This window comes from Amphibalanus amphitrite, unplaced genomic scaffold, assembly GCF_019059575.1.
Source record: "Amphibalanus amphitrite isolate SeventyFive unplaced genomic scaffold, NRLGWU_Aamphi_draft 000211F_arrow, whole genome shotgun sequence".
In the NCBI taxonomy this organism is placed as follows: domain Eukaryota; kingdom Metazoa; phylum Arthropoda; class Thecostraca; order Balanomorpha; family Balanidae; genus Amphibalanus; species Amphibalanus amphitrite.
In genome coordinates, this window is record NW_024881706.1 from 628,879 (window position 1) to 645,353 (window position 16,475).

A 16,475-nucleotide genomic window follows, 5' to 3' on the forward strand; every position below is an offset into this window, starting at 1 on the left:
ATATGTACACTTGTTTTGTTAACTTATATTTTAGTGTAACTAAAATTTCCCCAAAATTGCGATAAATTGATATGTCATAATTATTTTCGAGACAACTGTTATCAATTTAGTTATGAAATTATCATCAATAAGAATAAAATTTTGCCAAGCAAAGGGCAGTTGTGAGTTTTGTACTTTTGTCATCTCTATCCAACATGTGCTTTGTTTACTTTCCAAAGCAGCGATTTGTGAGAACGGCGGCAGCGGCGGCGGCAGGTTAGAGGGCCTTGGGCGGCAGAGAAGTGACGCGGTCGGGGGAGGGCGGATGTGTAGAAGGTAGTGGCAAGTTTTACTTGACCTTATTCAAGAAATAAGAATGTTGTGGTTTTAATTTGTAAGTTGTCACTGACAAGTGAAGCGCAGGCCGACAGGCTCGACTCGAAGAATAGACAAGGACCGCGGTTTGGGTTGCGGTGGCGGTGCCAGTGCGGTTAAATTTTTATAGCAGGTAAAGTTGATGGCTTAGTTATATTTGATTATTATTAATGACTGATATGTTTTATTGCATTGACTCTATGGGTCTGTTCCCGTCGCTCCTCCCAAAAAATCTCGGATGAGCTTGGATGAGCTTGGAGGAGAGCCGTTTCAGAGGAGCCACGGGAACATTTTCGCGAGGAAATCAGCTGTTTGCGGGCTGTAACGGTCGGCGATTTATGGCGCGCAAACATAAATCAAGAGATAATAATCGCTTTCTAATAAAATAACCTTAGATTAATATCAAACATTACTATTTAAAGATATCCAATTGTCATCAATCACTAAAATCATTTCCACTTCCCTCAAATCTCATTTACAAACAATTCACATTTGTATTACGTGCGCCAAATATGTCTACGCAAGAGCCTCCTCCAAAAAACCAACTTTCGTTTGGGATGAGGGAGGAGGCAAATAGTGGTGGTGAGATGTGAAATCAAGATGAGCTTGGAGGAGCTTGGAGGAGCGACGGGAACAATTTTTTGAAACGAGAGGAGGTTGGAGGAGGTTAGAGGAGCGACGGGAACAAACCCAATCAGTATGAATTTGCTATGACAACTGCTTCATAAAGCAAATGACTGACGGCTCTGTCACACAGCATACAGCTTACCTACGCAGAGCCTCCAGCGGTATTAGTAGAGCAGATGTCACATGAGGGTTTTCCAACCAAGGAGAAGCGCCATACCCGGACGTGCTTCTTTCTAGGAAGACCTAAACAAACCTAACCTAACCTGACCTAACCTAGCCTACAACCTACAACCTACAACCTACAAACCTACCTACAACCTAAAAACCTACAACCTACAAACCTACAAACCCACCCTACAACCTACGAATCTACAGCGCCTCTCCTCTGTTGGAAAACCTTCAGGTGATGTCTGCTCTACTAATGCCCTTCCAGTTCCAGCTAGGTGGGTTGAGGTACCTACCTACCTACCTACCTATTCATATTGGTAAAATGGTAGGTACTTTTTCAGGTCAATACTTTACTCATGACCCGGCAGCGTCGGGTAGCTGCGTATGATCAGATAGGACAGGGTCTGGGTGCTTGATGTCAAATGTGTATTCTGCACCAATTCAAACTGGGTGGATGATTTTCAACTAAATTAAAATCCCACATGTGAATAGGCTCAGTGATTTAAAAGAGTACATACCTATTCAATATCTGACATGGTGCTTTGAACTGAGCCAGGTTGAGATAGCAGTTGGTTAGCCTGAAATCAAGACAATGAAGTCCAGACCCCACCAGTAGCCTTCACATCTCAAATTTACCACCAAGAACATGAAGGCTAGCTTCTATAGCTACTTAATACCTTCCACCTTGCTGGACAATGTATGGACTAGATGTTTGTCAGTAGTCAGATCTCACATGGCTTAAGATATACAAAACCTGAAAGGAGATCAAAGGAGAGCAACTAAGTGATTCAAGAAATCAGGTCTCACCTTGTCAACTTACTTGGAAAGTGGTCTTAAAGGCCAGCAGTCTGTTTGCACAGAAGATAGACTGCAAAATATGAGCTTGAGTAAGGACAAGGAGGGTCAGGCTGGTCTTGGTAATCTGTTTATGAAAAGACCTACAAGATTCTGACTAATAAACTTGCCATTGATCCTAAGAGGATGGTCAACTTTTGATAACTGAAGGACCAGGGGACTGGGCTTGAAGCTGAAGAAGAAGAGGAGGCTGGATCTCACTACTTAAAAAACAACACTTCTTATCCTCAAACTGGACTCTTTTTTCAAAACGTGGAAAACTGGACTCTCTTATGAGCTGCATGGTTATGTTATATCTGTGCCATCAGTAAGTTTTAAGATTGAAACAGACTTGACTGACACTGGGCTAGCAACCATCAATCTCAGTCATCATTCTGACTCATACTTTTCCTCATAGCTTTTCAAGCCTGGGCTTAATATTTCATACTGTAAGCTATTCACAAATAATGGTATTCTGAAGTGATTGCTTCTAACCCATATTACTGGTTATCAATGCACAAATTGGTAAACACCAGCATTGTTGATTTCACATCTTTATCAAAAGCAGTCCAAGACATTCATTCTGTTTTTTTTTTTTGACATATATATCACATGCCCTAACTTCAATGTTTTGCATTGTGTTGGGAAGTGAGCCAGATCCAAGAAGGTGTATAGATTTATGTAATTTCATCTGAATCTCTATGCCATTTCTACTGCATATAATGTCATAAGTTCAATAATAGCTAAGAAGTTATTAGAGGGAGGAGGACAAAAACCAGTAATGAGGTATTGTATTTTTCTTTTGGCCTAAAAGTCCCTCAGCATGATGGCTAGAATTGCTGTGCATTTTTTCCTTTTAATTGGAACTAATGAGAAAGAATAATGCTTCTGTTTTCTATTTTGTCTGTAACTTTGGTTAGTGTCTTCTACTGGTCTCATTGGTCTTTTTTATTTTGGCTTTGGCCTTGACGTTTGGCAGATTTCATAGTTTTAGTAGTGTTTCATGCACAGTTTTCATGTATGTTTCCATGCCCCCCCCCCCAACACACACTTTTCAGCCATTTTTTAAGTAAAATCTTTATTTTTTATTTAGATGCAAAACAAAGAGCAGGAAATGGTTCAGCAAGGTGAGATGAACACAAAACTGCAAATGATTTCTTCATATGGGTATTGGGGCTCCCACGAAGTGTCACTGAAGTTTCACTGCCCCCCCCCCCCCCCCCCCCAACTTTTCATGAGGTTCCTACGCCCATGGTATCATGCTGCTACCAGCTGTCAGTTACAGAGGTCTCACCATTTTTCATCCAGGTATTTACTGGGTGCTTCACCATTAGGTACTTTGCCATCTTTTCCATTGTTACTTCAGTCTGTATCGCGGCTGCTCGACACTGCTGTGATCTTTCATGGCCAGATAGGTGCTGGATAGGAGGAATAAATCTAAACTGGACAGTGGACACCTATGAGATCTACATACTCATTATTGTGATCTGCCGTAACTGTTTTCTGTCCCCCTCCCCCCGCGCAATTATTAGCGTATGTCTGTTACCGGGCGCAGACGGAACGGAGCTCATGCCGGTCGCCTCCGTGTCGTGCTGTCATGAACAAGGCACGGACGGTCGGCTCCACTACCTTACCCACCCCAGGGACCATTGTACCGAGCACGTGCCTCGACCGCATCACGTGTGCTTTGCGGCAGTTTGGACCTACAGAGTACACACACCCTCCCGACTTTGTATCAGTGGTCGTGTACGGAACCCGCTCCAGTCTACTCCGGTCGGGGTGGAGTGTCGCCGTCAGTTACCTTTTTGTCTGTCGCAGTAGGCATTACTCGCCCTGGGCTCACCGCGGCCGCGGGCGCGCACCTTTTTATGCGCGCACAAAAACGGCCTTGTCTGACGGGGGGTCGGCGCGGCACCGACAGCTGTTGAGGCCGCTGATGGGTCAGCTGCTGCGCGGGATCGGTACAATTGACTGGTCTGGGTCTGTGGTCTGCCAGTTGGTCTGTGGTCCGGCGCACGGAACGGAGCTCCGGTAGTGGCTCTGCGGTCTCTACTTCGTGTTCACGGTATCCAGTGAACCCTGCTGTTGGCCTTAGTGGGCCTGGTGGCCTTAGCTTGAATACCGAACAAGTGCTGAGAGTGAACAAAAGGTACTTGCTGACGATGCCATATTGGTGTAGGTTTTTAGGTTTTGATTGGCCGAGTTGTGATGACGGCTCTAGTTCAGTGTCGTTTTTTCGAAGCTGGAATGGTAACTGCTGCATCAGCATAGCGGCGCCATTGCATAGCTTTAACCGTCAGCTGATATGACGTAGGTTTGAAAAACGATTGCATTGAAGTGCGTCTGTGACCATTTTCACCCATTTCCCGTATGTCGCAGCAAAGTGTCGCGATGTGCCAGATCCCAGATTACGTTAATCCTGGTATAGGGACCTGACCCATGCTGACCATCTGTTCGCCAGACCATGGGTAAATACTCTGGCAAGAAATGCCGGCTGCTGACCATGTTCAGCCTGACCACCACCTTCTTCCTGGTGGAGATCATCGTCGGCTACGCCACCAACTCGATGGCGCTGGTGGCCGACAGTTTCCACATGCTCAGCGACGTGGTGGCGCTGGTCGTGGCCTTCCTGGCAGTGCGGGTGAGTGTCCGACCGACTCGAGTGGCCGCGCACGCCATCCACGTGTGCTGCGTGTGTTTGTTTTGCCATTTCCGGACGATACCGTTCTTACTGCCCTATTTCACGTGGGTTCATTGAGCAAAGTTCGCTTATCTGGGCACTTACAGGACAAGTGATTGGAAACGTCAGAAAAACGGTAATTTTACATCGATTCACCCTGCCGTTCCTGTGATATTGCGCCCCTTCTTGAGTGTCACTTATTGGCTACGTTTCCATGGCACAAGCTAAGCCGATTTTGAAAAATGGATTTGCTCCATCATAGCATTTAGGCACAATTTAAAAATGTAAATATAGGATTAGGTGCTAGCTAAAACCATATATACGCTCATTTTTTGCATAAGATAAATAGTTTCCGAGAAAAACGCACGTGAAATTTCGCTAAATCGATTTAGACGTGTTATGGAAACGTAGTGATTGCTGCTCCGCTGTTCCAACAGATGTCTCCAAAGAAGTGGTCCAAGAACACGTTCGGCTGGGCACGAGCGGAGGTGCTCGGCGCCCTGGTCAACTCCGTGTTCCTCATCGCCCTCTGCTTCTCCATCTTTGTCGAGTCGCTGAAAAGGTAGGTCGGCATAGACCGTGCTTATTGACTAACTACATCAATAGCCCCAATAAAGTAACAATTGCGGTCATTCGGTATCCACCCGATCGAAAAACCGTCGTGGTGTCTCATATTACCGCGGCCGCTATCACCCTTTCCCCGTGCGGTGATGGGTATACGCGGATGTCACCGGCGCAGTCCGGTTGTCTCGTGCTGCTTTCATCACTGAGATATCTGGTTTCACCGTCTAGATAGTTCACGATGGTCGTACTGCGTCACAAACCAGCGCTTTCCGAGAAATCATGTCCTAATCATCGCCAGATGCGCTGCGATGTTTACATGATTGTGGAGAGCTATCTTCGCGCGCATCGTTTGCCTCATTACCTTCTGAAACTGTGTTGTACCCAGGAGTATAATTAATGTCCTTTAGGTTGGACCTGACTCCTGAATAAGGTGGCGCAAGTGCTTTGATTTGCCATTTACTATTCTTATTTCCGTCCGCCGAAAACGCAATCAGTTGTTCAGATTGCAGCAGTTTAGACCACTTCACTCGATAGCGGCTGGCTGGCCGCTACTAGATCATGATCTTTGCCCGTGTGTTTGTTTTGTGTTGTGTGCAATTCGTTTCCTGTGCTGTGTGCAACATCCTGCTGATTCATAGCAAGGATGTTACAGCACAACAACCTGCAGTTGAGTAATGCTGAGTATTGAGCGTCTCAACAACGTCTATTGTACAACGAGTATTGAGCGCCTCATGTTGCTCCAATGTTCCGTAATCTATTTCTAGTAGGCATTACACTATCCAAAATACAAGTGCTCGCAAGCGGTGCCTTGGCTATAAAGTGAATCCGATGGTTTTACCGCATTATCACGTGGCCATTAGCTTTGTCCCATGACAAGAATACTTTTGAAGAGTGTGGTTTAGTATGAATATTTCCAGAGAAATGTCTAATCAGTTGACAAGATACATTTAAACTGCAAGACGCTGTATGTGTACCGTTGACTGATATCGGGCCCCTTGCCTTTTTGTTTATCAAACCGCTTACACTCCATTAAATGACGAATTCAGACACTGTTATCCTGTATCATCTCTTCTTACTAACCTGTAAACAGGTAGTAGTCACGGTGACTATAAATAGTAGTAGTCACGCAGCCCACGTTGGCTGTGCTCGCTCTCAGCTCCTCCCGCGGTGGGCGTCTCTCGTCACCGAGTGCTTTACGTCGTTTCAGGTTTTACGAGGTGGAGGACATCACCAATCCGGAGATGATTCTGATTGTGGGCGTGCTGGGTCTGGTGGTGAACGTTATCGGCCTGGGACTGTTTGCCAGTGAGTACCTTTGGGACTGTTTGCTAGTGAGTACCTTTGGGACTGTTTGCTAGTGAGTACCTCTGGGACTGTTTGCCAGTGAGTACCTACCTGTCCGCGGCAGTCGGTGACCTGAGCCAATATGACCCCGCAGCGGCCGCTGATCTACCCTCAGTTAGAGCCCCCCCCCCCCCCCCCCTCCATCTCCATAGGCCCCTGATCTGCTCTAGGTAGATCTCCGGCCCTCACCTGCTTCAGTCAGCTTCCTGTCCCTGACCAGCCCTTCCTCCGGCCTTCGTCCTGCAGCGGCCCCTGATTGCCCCCCCCCCCCCTTCTCGGCCTCTTCTTGGCTGACCACATATCCTGGGTCCGTCTCTGTCTATTTGCGAACCATTCTCTCCCTCTGGGCTGCCGGGGTCGCTGGGTCGTATCCCGTAACCCTTCGGAGTCTTGTTTTGACGGCAGGGTACGAATTTGTGTGCCGGGTGCTATAACTGCCCGTGTGTTTACAATGCAAATCGACGTCCGGTTATGTTGATGAAGGGGTTGGCAGGTACACGATACCTAGGATAAATGAACGAGCATGAGTAAGCCTTGTGCTGTCCAGTGTCAATTTTCAGTAGACGATGTTGTACTGGTTGTTGTAATAAAGGTAATGTGCTAATTTTGTATGCATACAGATGTGCTATCAGCCCTCGCCCGTGCCACTATCAATTCACTCACTGGGAAAAATCGCTCCATCGCCGGAGTGTTTTTCAGCACTGGCATAAGTTATGTTGATTCATGTATCAACAATAATGGCACTTGCCAGAGTGATATTGTCCGCCTCTGGTGAAGTGTAATTTATACAGCACGGACCGGGCGCTTCTTTGGTGTAATAGCTAGCCGCTCTGTCATTTGGCCGCTCAATGGCCATGGTCGATTTGGGTTAATGACATTCTGCGCACATCGATATCACGCCACGGGCGTGGCCGGGCGGCCGTCGCTGGGCCGGGTCCCATAGATACAGCGTGAGCCATCACCGGCCGCCAGCTTCCCATTGATAGAGCTGTCGCTGGGCGCGTCCCATTGATACAGGTATCGCTGGGCGCGTCCCATTGCTGCGGCCGCCGCTACCTGTTCCGGATACCGGAAACGCCACTCAACTACCGCCTGCTTCACGTTTGTCTGTATAACCGAACAATGGTAATAGAAACAGGTGGGGAACCAGTGCCGCCCGCGGTTCCCGATAACTGCTATGTACTCCTACTTTATGATCGGTACACTTCCGTATCGGTAATTCTGCTCTGTCCCGCTCCCTCCGCTGACCCCTGCCCCCCCCCCCCCCCACAGACCACAGTCACGGCCACAGTCACGGTGGCGGCAGTCACGGCCACTCGCACGGCGGCGTCTCCAAGAAGGCGGCCGCCGCCGAGACGCCGTCGCCGCAGCTGCAGCCGCTGCCCAACACGGCGCGCGGCCACCTCAGCTCGTTCGTGGCTGATGACGACGCCGAGGAGACGGGTCAGGCGCTGGTGGATGGCCGGCCGCGCACCGCCGGCGCCCAGCAGATGAACATGCGCGGCGTGTTCCTGCACGTGCTGGCCGACGCCATCGGCTCCGTCATCGTCATCATCTCTGCGGTGGTGATCTGGAAGACGGACTGGGAGTATCGGATGTACGTCGACCCGGCGCTAAGCGTCATCATGGTGATGCTGATTCTGCGCAGCGTCTACCCACTGTGTGAGTATCGCTGGTGGAAAAGGGAGGGGGCACTACGGTAGATTAGGATACTTCTGCTGTGGGCGGGGAAGAGCACGTTACGAGATTTATGGTAGAGACACAGAAGTGTGAACTCCGGTGGTGTCCCGTGAACCACTCAGGCGGTGTCAAATGCACAGCTCAGGTGGCGTCAAATGCGCCGGTAGGCTCGCTGTGTGGTCGCCCGGTGGCCCGAGGTGGTAGACCTGGGTTTGTTTTGCACCGCGGCGTCAGCGTCGCCGGCCGCTCCGGCGGTGTCCGGTGAAGCACACTGCACGCGTGTTAGTTCGGTGTACCGGGTGGAGTCTGTTGTTGTGCCGGATGACGCTCTGCTGCGTGCCGCGTCTGGTGACGCCTCGCTGTCAGCCTGAGCCTGGTGAACTCCGCTGTACTGGGTGGAGTCTTTCCGTGGTTGTGCCGGGTGACGGGCTACTGTTCATTGTGCCGGGTGGAATCCGCTGCGTCGGATGAATTCTCTCCGTTTCTGTACCGTGCGGAGTCCGTCCGTGTCTGTGCCGGGTGACGGCCCGATGCGCCCGGCACGGGTACCGCTCGGGTTACTCGGTCCGTCCCCACTCCCGCGTGCCGGGCGCAGCGGAGACGGCGGAGGAGCGGGCTGAGCCGCCGAGTCTGGGAGCAGGCGGCTGCACGGAGACGGGGAGTTGCGCCCGGCCGGCTGTGTGGCGTGTGCGGCCTGAGTCAGCGGGATGGGGCGGCAGAGGGCGGACAGCTGCTGCTGGCGGGCAGCTCAGCCACGCCGCCCGGCAGTAGGGGGGGGGGGGGGGGGGGGCTGCGTGCTGCAGGGCCAGCGCATGGTGACCGGGTTTCACTGGCGTCACGAATCCAGCGCAGTTTTCTACGATCAGCTGGTGCCAGCGAAAGGGAAAGGCGTTACACTCTGCTGCTCTGGGACTTTCTTTTAGACGGTTTGATAACTTTTCTCTGATGGCGTTGGATGCGATTGGCCTTTGCATAAGAGCGTTATGTTGCTCTTTGTGTGCCAAATGGCGGTCGTAACCGTTCCGGACTAATGGATATTCATCTCCATTCGACTGATGCGAGTTAATGGGACGTAAGCCACTCGACGGCCATGGGGAAGCTGTTGGGATTTATGAGTCGCGGTGCGGCCGGCCATTATTGCCGTGATTCGTGACTGCCGGCGTTCGTCCGTCCGGCGTGGCGGGCCAGGCGGCAGAGCGGAGCGGTGCGGCATCCCTCCCCCGCCGGCGCCGCTGGCTGGCACACGGCCAGCCGAGAGCAGCGCGAACCCGGCCACCCGCACTGGACGGCTCGCTGCCAGCGCGTGCAGGGCAACGCACCGCACCCGTGACGTGACGCTCGGCACGGGGTCACGCCGGCAGCCTGAGCTGTGCGTCTGTCTGCTAGATTCTTAATCTAACACAATTATCATCTTAACGAGCCGGGGGCGGGAGTTGCAGGCAGGCTGTCTGGCCGTGCCTCTGTCACTGCTTGGCGTGGGTGTCTCTCTTTGTCTCTCTGTGTCTGTTTTTCCGTCTACTTGTCTGATTGTCTGTCTGGCGTGGGTGTTTCGCCCGGGCCACTGCCGCCCTGATAGATCTGAGCGAGCCGCGGGGGCGGCAGTCGCCGGGCGGCCTGGCCTTGGCACTGTGATCGATAGTCGTTTGATACTCCGCCGCGTCGTGCGAACCGCGGCGGCGGGCGGCTGTAGGCGTTCTTCCCGCCGTCCCCAGTGACTCGGGGAACACTGAGAAACTCCCCACGGAGGGAGGGGGAGGGGGCGGCCGTCTCTGGGTCAGTGGGTCAACAGACCACCCTGCAATGGTACTGTTATGGAATAGAGCGGGCCGGCGCACCGCCCGCCCTCGGATAGACCCCGCTCTGTGGGAGGCGGGGGTAGGCGCCGTGCGATGGAGCGGACGGGCCGCCCGCTCCGGGACCAGCGATGTTTTTTGTGCGGGCGCCACTGTGCGGGTCGGAGCCAAGCCAGCCTCGGTTCAAGGTTGTCAGACAGAGACAGGGTTCGGCGGTTGGTTACAGGCCGCCGAGCCAAGGTAACCAGATGTGGCGGGTGTAATTTGTAGTTGGCGGATAGTCAGTCGGCGTCACAGGGATGGATGATTGATAACGCTATCACGCTAGACGCCCTTCATCGTCCTCCCACTCAGCGATCCAAACAGACCAGACATGTATTCAGTCATAGTGATTTTCATGGACCGATGCGTCAACAAACGTTGGTATTCATTGAATTCCTGGCTGCAAGAATGAGTCTAACATGCAAATGCAACCCTGAGCTATGCATTCATGCATTGAAGCCGCGTCAAAAATATCTATGATATCGTGAATGAACGGTCCGGTCAAATGCTAGGCGTGTTACCCGAAGCAGGTAGCTGACGAAGACTACCGGCTAGTAAGGTATTGAGGGTGCATCCGTTTTCACAATATAAACTAACCCACGTCATCCCCGAGGCCGGTTGCCAACCCGGGCCCTGTTTCACCGGTGATAGCAGCACGCTACTATCAAATTGCGCGAGCTGACGTGATGTGATGAGGGCACGCTAATGACGTTTCGTGTAATCCGTGAGCTGCGTTTGGAACAGAGTTGCTGTTTCGTTGAATGCGTTTGATAATATTTGTTTGATAGCACGGCCATGAAGCTGCTGGCAGCAATATTTGATGACATCACACAGATTGACGGCGTCATGGTTTGCTGATGTTTCCATGGAAACCCAATTTGACACGTGTGATAGCAGCGTGCTGCTATCACCGGTGAAACAGGGCCCAAGTGTTACGATGTTAACTTATTCGGAGTATTGTACTAACGACGACTCGTTCCCTTCCCTCCGTGCTTTGCGAAATGGCCTTTGTCGCCGAGGCGTCCTACCCTCCCCCCCTCCCCTCCTCCGTGCTCTTGGAGTGATAATCAGCGGGTATTAATGTCCGCTCTCTCCCTGTTCCGGCAGTGGGGGACAGCGTGTAGTTACTAACTCCCATTCCCTCCCTGTTTCCTCCGACAGTGCTGGACAGCGTGTACTAACGCCCATTCCCTCCCTGTTTCCTCCGACAGTGCTGGACAGCGCGATGATCCTGCTGCAGACGGTGCCCACCCACATCCAGGTGGACTTCATCGAACAGAAGATCCTGCGTGAGATCGACGGCGTGCTGGCCGTGCACGAGTTTCACGTGTGGCAGCTGGCCGGCGACCGGATCATCGCCTCGGCGCACATCCGCTGCCACAACCTGGCCGACTACATGACCATCGCCGAGCAGATCAAGCAGCTCTTCCACAACGAGGGCATCCACTCCACCACCATACAGCCAGAGTTTGTCGACGTGAGTACTGTGCCAGCTGCGGGGGGCGGGGTCGCTCGCACACATTAGTTATGTAAGTGGTGTCTTGTCACGGTGTCGTTTCTAAGAATATTCAATGGAGCATTCCTGCGTTATCGACTTTGCCGATGTTCGGCTTCTCGTGTGTGCTTTCGAAATGACCTTCCAGTGTGCGTACTGCGTAGTGTTGCCACCCGGGGTACTGATGCCCTGCCCTGTTACTGGGCGCCAACCTTTGGGTGAATGTGCGTCCAGTACAGTCACTGTGTTGGCTATAATTTCCCCCCGTGTTTATTATCGTTTGGTGTGAGCCCGCTGTGAACCCAGTGTTTGTCAGGATGTGCCGTTCCTTCTCAGTGACACACACACCGTTTGTATCGGTATGCTACCCCCCTCCCCTCCCTATCTGTGGCTCTCGGCCATATGCCTGTCAGTGCCCGTCAGTCTGCTGTTCTCCCAATGACCTCACTCCTTTGTCATCTGCGGAATCCTGAGTGACCTTGGTCTTCCAGTTCATTAGCGGTCGAGTTCAAGGAGGAGGAATCCTGAGTGACCTTGGTCTTCCAGTTCATTAGCGGTCGAGTTCAAGGAGGAGGAATGCCTGCCTTTGTTTTTATTCTACCATGGTTTTTATTGTTTTTTTTTATATCGTGGCTGATTCTGGAAGTTATCTGCCAATACCTGCCGTTCAACCATTATCATCCATCCATCCATCCATTATCGTGCCTGTCGGTATTACCGTCCTCCCTAAAGGCTGGAACACAGCATCCACGCGTGCAAACTGCGTCTCGCTCATTTCATGAGGTTACAGTAATTTCAGCGCGCTCCACACTTCTACCTGCTGACCCAACCAGCGAATTCTGCTGTGCTGGTTAAGACTCATAAACTTGCGTATTTTTGTTGTCAGCTTGCAACTCATGCCGTGAGAGTTGGGAGCGAAAAAATGTCTTCCAACGGGGGAGCGAGGCGCGATATTTTGCACGCGCGAGAGCTGTGTTCCAGCCTTAACTCCTGCTCCCTGTGTTCGTCGGTATCTATCGTTAAACCATATCAACCATATTCCCGCCTTTGTGCTTGGTAACAATACAGCTGTCCTTTCAACTATCGCCCCTTTGTTTTTCAGTACGAGGAGGAGGCGCACACGACCAAGAGCGAGACTTGCATACTGGACTGTCCGCCGTCCGACAACGATGCCTGTGTGGCGCAAAAGTGCTGCACGGCCAAAAAGGTACGTCCTCTTCCTCCTCTCTCCCCCGATCACGCTGACTCGGCGGTTCGTGAAGGGTCTCGTCCGGTGGGGGCGGGAGTCGGGCTCACGCCAGCCGGGGACGGGAGAGACTGTTCCGGGTCGGTCTGCCGCCGCGGTCGGCTGTTCTCGCCCGCTCAGCCGTGCTCTATAACCGGAGCGGTTTCGCCAGCTCGATGTGGTTATTGGTCACGTTTCGCCATTGTTTGTTCACTGGGCTGATCGATATTCGGTCTGTGACCGTGCGCTGACGGCTGTTGCACGCTGCCCGCGGTGGTTTTCGGCGGGGCAGCAGCTGTGCGGCCGCAGGTGTGCTCAGCGCCGGGGCAGGTCTCTGTGTTCGGTCGTAACACAGGAACACAGAACAGACACTGAACACGGCGCCCATCTGTGCCCACCACACGTGTGGCGCGTCAGTGGCGCGTCGGCTGTAATCGGCGCTGACGTCTGCCCCGCCGAGCTGGGTGACTCAGGCTGAGCTGGTGACCTGCGCGGTATCCCGCCCTCGGTGGTGTGCTATGACCGCGTCCGCGCCCGCTCCGACGGCTCGGGCGGATCTGACGCGACCTTGGCTCGGACGAGGAAATGGCCAGGCGTCACGGAACCACTTGTAGAAGGGACGGGTTCGCCAGGCTGAGTGTCACGTGTAGTCTGGGTGATCGCGTGCGTCTCTGCTCAGCGGAGTGGACGCCACCTCTCAGCAGATCGAACAGTCTGCCAATAGAAACAATCGGGAAGTTTACGCGCTGTCAGAGACCGTAATTTCAGCGCGTTCCAAATTTTTACTTGATGACCTCACAAATAAATACTGCTGCGCTGGATAAAACTTGGGAAACTGAGTGATCTTGTTCGAGACGCACCGCTTCGCTTTAACCTGGTTGTTCGGTAAATGTCATCGTTGTATTACTGATGTTGTACTCTGGGAAAAAAGCGGAAAATCATCCCAAGACATTGGGCTGCGGAGTTGATGGATTTTTAGTGACTCCAACTCCGACTCCGGCTTCCAAAAATTAACTCCGACTTCGACTCCGGCCAGAACTATTGACTCCGACTGACTCCAATTCCGACTCCGCAGCCCTGCCAGTTCTGCGGAGTCTATGGATTTTCGGTGCCTCCGACTCCGGTTTATAAAACCGACTCCGACTCCTGTCAGAACTTTCGACTCCAACCAACTCAGACTCCTACTCCGACTCCGAGTCCGCAGCCCTGCATAAGCATTATCCATCACGCACTCCAGTTCAGTGGAGCTTGTCGGATATGTTCTGCGCCATAGCATTCTGTTGTTTTCGACTTCGCTGAGTGTGTGTCAACATGTTTGTCGGTCGCGCTGGGCTCATTGACCCAGCGGCCGCCTTTGCGAAGCTCTCTGACCGTGTTTCCAAAAGTGCGTACTGTGTTCCTGTTCCCAGTACTGATGGCCTGCTGGTCTGACCGCTGCATCTCTGCGTCTGCCGCATTCCCTGCGTATTGAGTGTTGTGTTCTCCCCGGTCCTGATGGCGTGGATACACTGACCGCTTTCTGTCTGCCGTATTTCCTGTGTGCTCTTCCCATTCCTGATGGCTGAGGTGCGCTGACCGCTGTCTACCTGTCTGCCGTATTCTATGTGTACTGTGGTCCCGGTCCCGATAGCCTGAACACGCTGACCGCTGCGTCTGCCTGTCTGCCGTTCTCCCCGCGTACTGTGTCCCCGGTCCCGATGGCTGGGACACGCTGACCGCTGTCTGCCTGTCTGCCGTATTCTCTGTGTACTGTGGTCCCGGTCCCGATGGCTGGCATACGCTGACCGCTCTGTCTGCCTGTCTGCCTTATTCCCCGTGTTCTGTGTCCCCGGTCCCGATGGTTGGGACACGCTGATCTATGTCTACTACCTGTCTGCCGTTCTCCCCGTGTTCTGTGTCCCCGGTCCCGATGGCTGGGATACGCTGACCTCTGTCTACCTGTCTACCGTTCCAGTCGGACGAGACGGAGAGCCTGCTGGTGCGCCAGCGGACGGGCGGCGCCAGCGACCTGCCGCCCTACACGGACACCGACACGGGCCTGGAGGGCGTCTCGGTCCGGCCGGGCTCAGCGGGGGTCTGACCGGAGCTGATGGGGCGAGCGGCGCGCCCGGCGAGGTGTCCTGACTGTCTGCAGGGCGGCAGGTGGACTAGAGGTCACTGAGCGACACCGGTGGGTCGGAGGATGACCTGACCTCTGGACAGACCCGTGTGGACTGGACAGTGCTGCTGCGTCAGGAGTGGTCAGAAAGACCGCCTCCTGGGTGACGAGTTCATCCGCCCCGTCCAGCCTCAAACTGTCCGTGTGCCGTCCGGTACTGGCCGCCCTGCTGTGGTCGCTGACGCGTTCACTGGCGGGCTGTCGCGGCAGACCGGCCCTCCGTCCTCGGCCTTACGGACGGTTCCTCAGATCAGTCAGCGCAGACGGTCACCGGGGCCACACACAGTGACGGAATACTCCGACTGGAAATTAACCACCGCCCGGCCCGCACGTATTCGGCCGGGCCTATTTATCACTTTTGTTCACCGTTTCACACATTTTAGACAGACGGCGAGTCGAACGGATGCGATGAGCTTACGGTTTGGCTGATAGGACTCGAAATACCTACTGGTCAGCCCTTATGCCGATCTCTGTAGCTTTACGAGCGAAAAGGAGTGACATTATTTGACTATCTCACCGATGCTAATATGCATGGCAACCTCCGAACGTTAACAATCGTTTGCAATTTTAGTTCGGGCTGAACATTGTGTGTTCATATGCATGTGTGGGTTTCAAGCTGCTGTGAATAGTGGCGAAGCGAATCAATTGATGACAAATTGATGAATTATGTAACTTGGGGTCGGGAGCACGTACTCTGATATTTTAACTGAATGTTTCTCACAACATTGCCTACTCACCACTATTTGATGTTGACATTTACGTTTATGACTGCATTTGATATTGTTACCAAAGATTACGGAGCAGTTGATTTAGGTCTAGGAACGTGAAATCTCTGTACTGGCTCTCTATTCCCGCGATGTGCGGCGGGAGCGCGCTCACCCGCCGCGCCGGCGCCACCCGTCAGTCGAGGCGTACCCCCGCCGGCAGTCGGGCTCAGTCGCCTGCAGCTGCGACGGCCGTGGACGTGCCTGGAGGGCGGATCGCACCGGTCCTCCTCTCCCCTCCGGCGGGAGGTGTTCACGGCGCACTGTGACATGGACCGGAGCGTCACGGAGCCGCCGCGGGCTCCGTGACGCAGAGGCGACAGTCGTGACGCGGGGTTTATTGGTCTGGAACGAGTCAGATGGCCGCGAATGCTATAGTGAAAACGGCTTGTGATGCGGAGTGATCTAATCGCGCGTGGTTTGTGACTTTGGGGGTAGACAGTCTGCTTTCTGAGCTGGTAACTCGGGTGATGTCCTGCATAGTAGTGGCCAGGCGACAGCACAGTCACAGTAGTCAGTCGGTGTCGGCGTTGCGTCGTGTGTGCTCGGACGGCCTGCAAGGGGTGCGGCGGACGCGCGGTGACCTGTCGGTGCTCCAAGCCGTACCTGAGAGCAGCTCCATCGTGTTCAGTCAGTGTGCGTATAAACACATCATAGTAACTGCGTAACAAATTATCAACGTGTGAATGACATCGCAAATACATGTGTTCGAGTGCCGCGCGCCGTCTGTAGCCTCACAGTCCATCG

General features: G+C 53.0%; 1 protein-coding gene across 5 annotated transcripts; it reads left to right on the plus strand.

Annotated features, from left to right (window-relative positions):
- Positions 1-37: 37 nt before the first annotated feature.
- LOC122385178 (zinc transporter 1-like) lies at positions 38-16,448 on the plus strand. 5 transcript variants are annotated; one of them, XM_043373254.1, is made up of 8 exons: positions 38-255; positions 4,445-4,624; positions 5,101-5,225; positions 6,435-6,532; positions 7,844-8,233; positions 11,298-11,563; positions 12,684-12,788; positions 14,761-16,448. In XM_043373254.1, exons 2-8 carry the CDS (start codon positions 4,448-4,450, stop codon positions 14,884-14,886), a joined length of 1,287 nt encoding a protein of 428 aa, XP_043229189.1. In that variant the 5' UTR covers positions 38-255; positions 4,445-4,447; the 3' UTR covers positions 14,887-16,448. The 5 variants fall into 5 exon arrangements, with proteins under 5 accessions (XP_043229189.1, XP_043229188.1, XP_043229190.1 ...); XM_043373253.1 differs by having other exon boundaries at positions 50-469; XM_043373255.1 differs by having other exon boundaries at positions 64-487.
- The last annotated feature ends 27 nt before the right edge of the window (positions 16,449-16,475 follow it).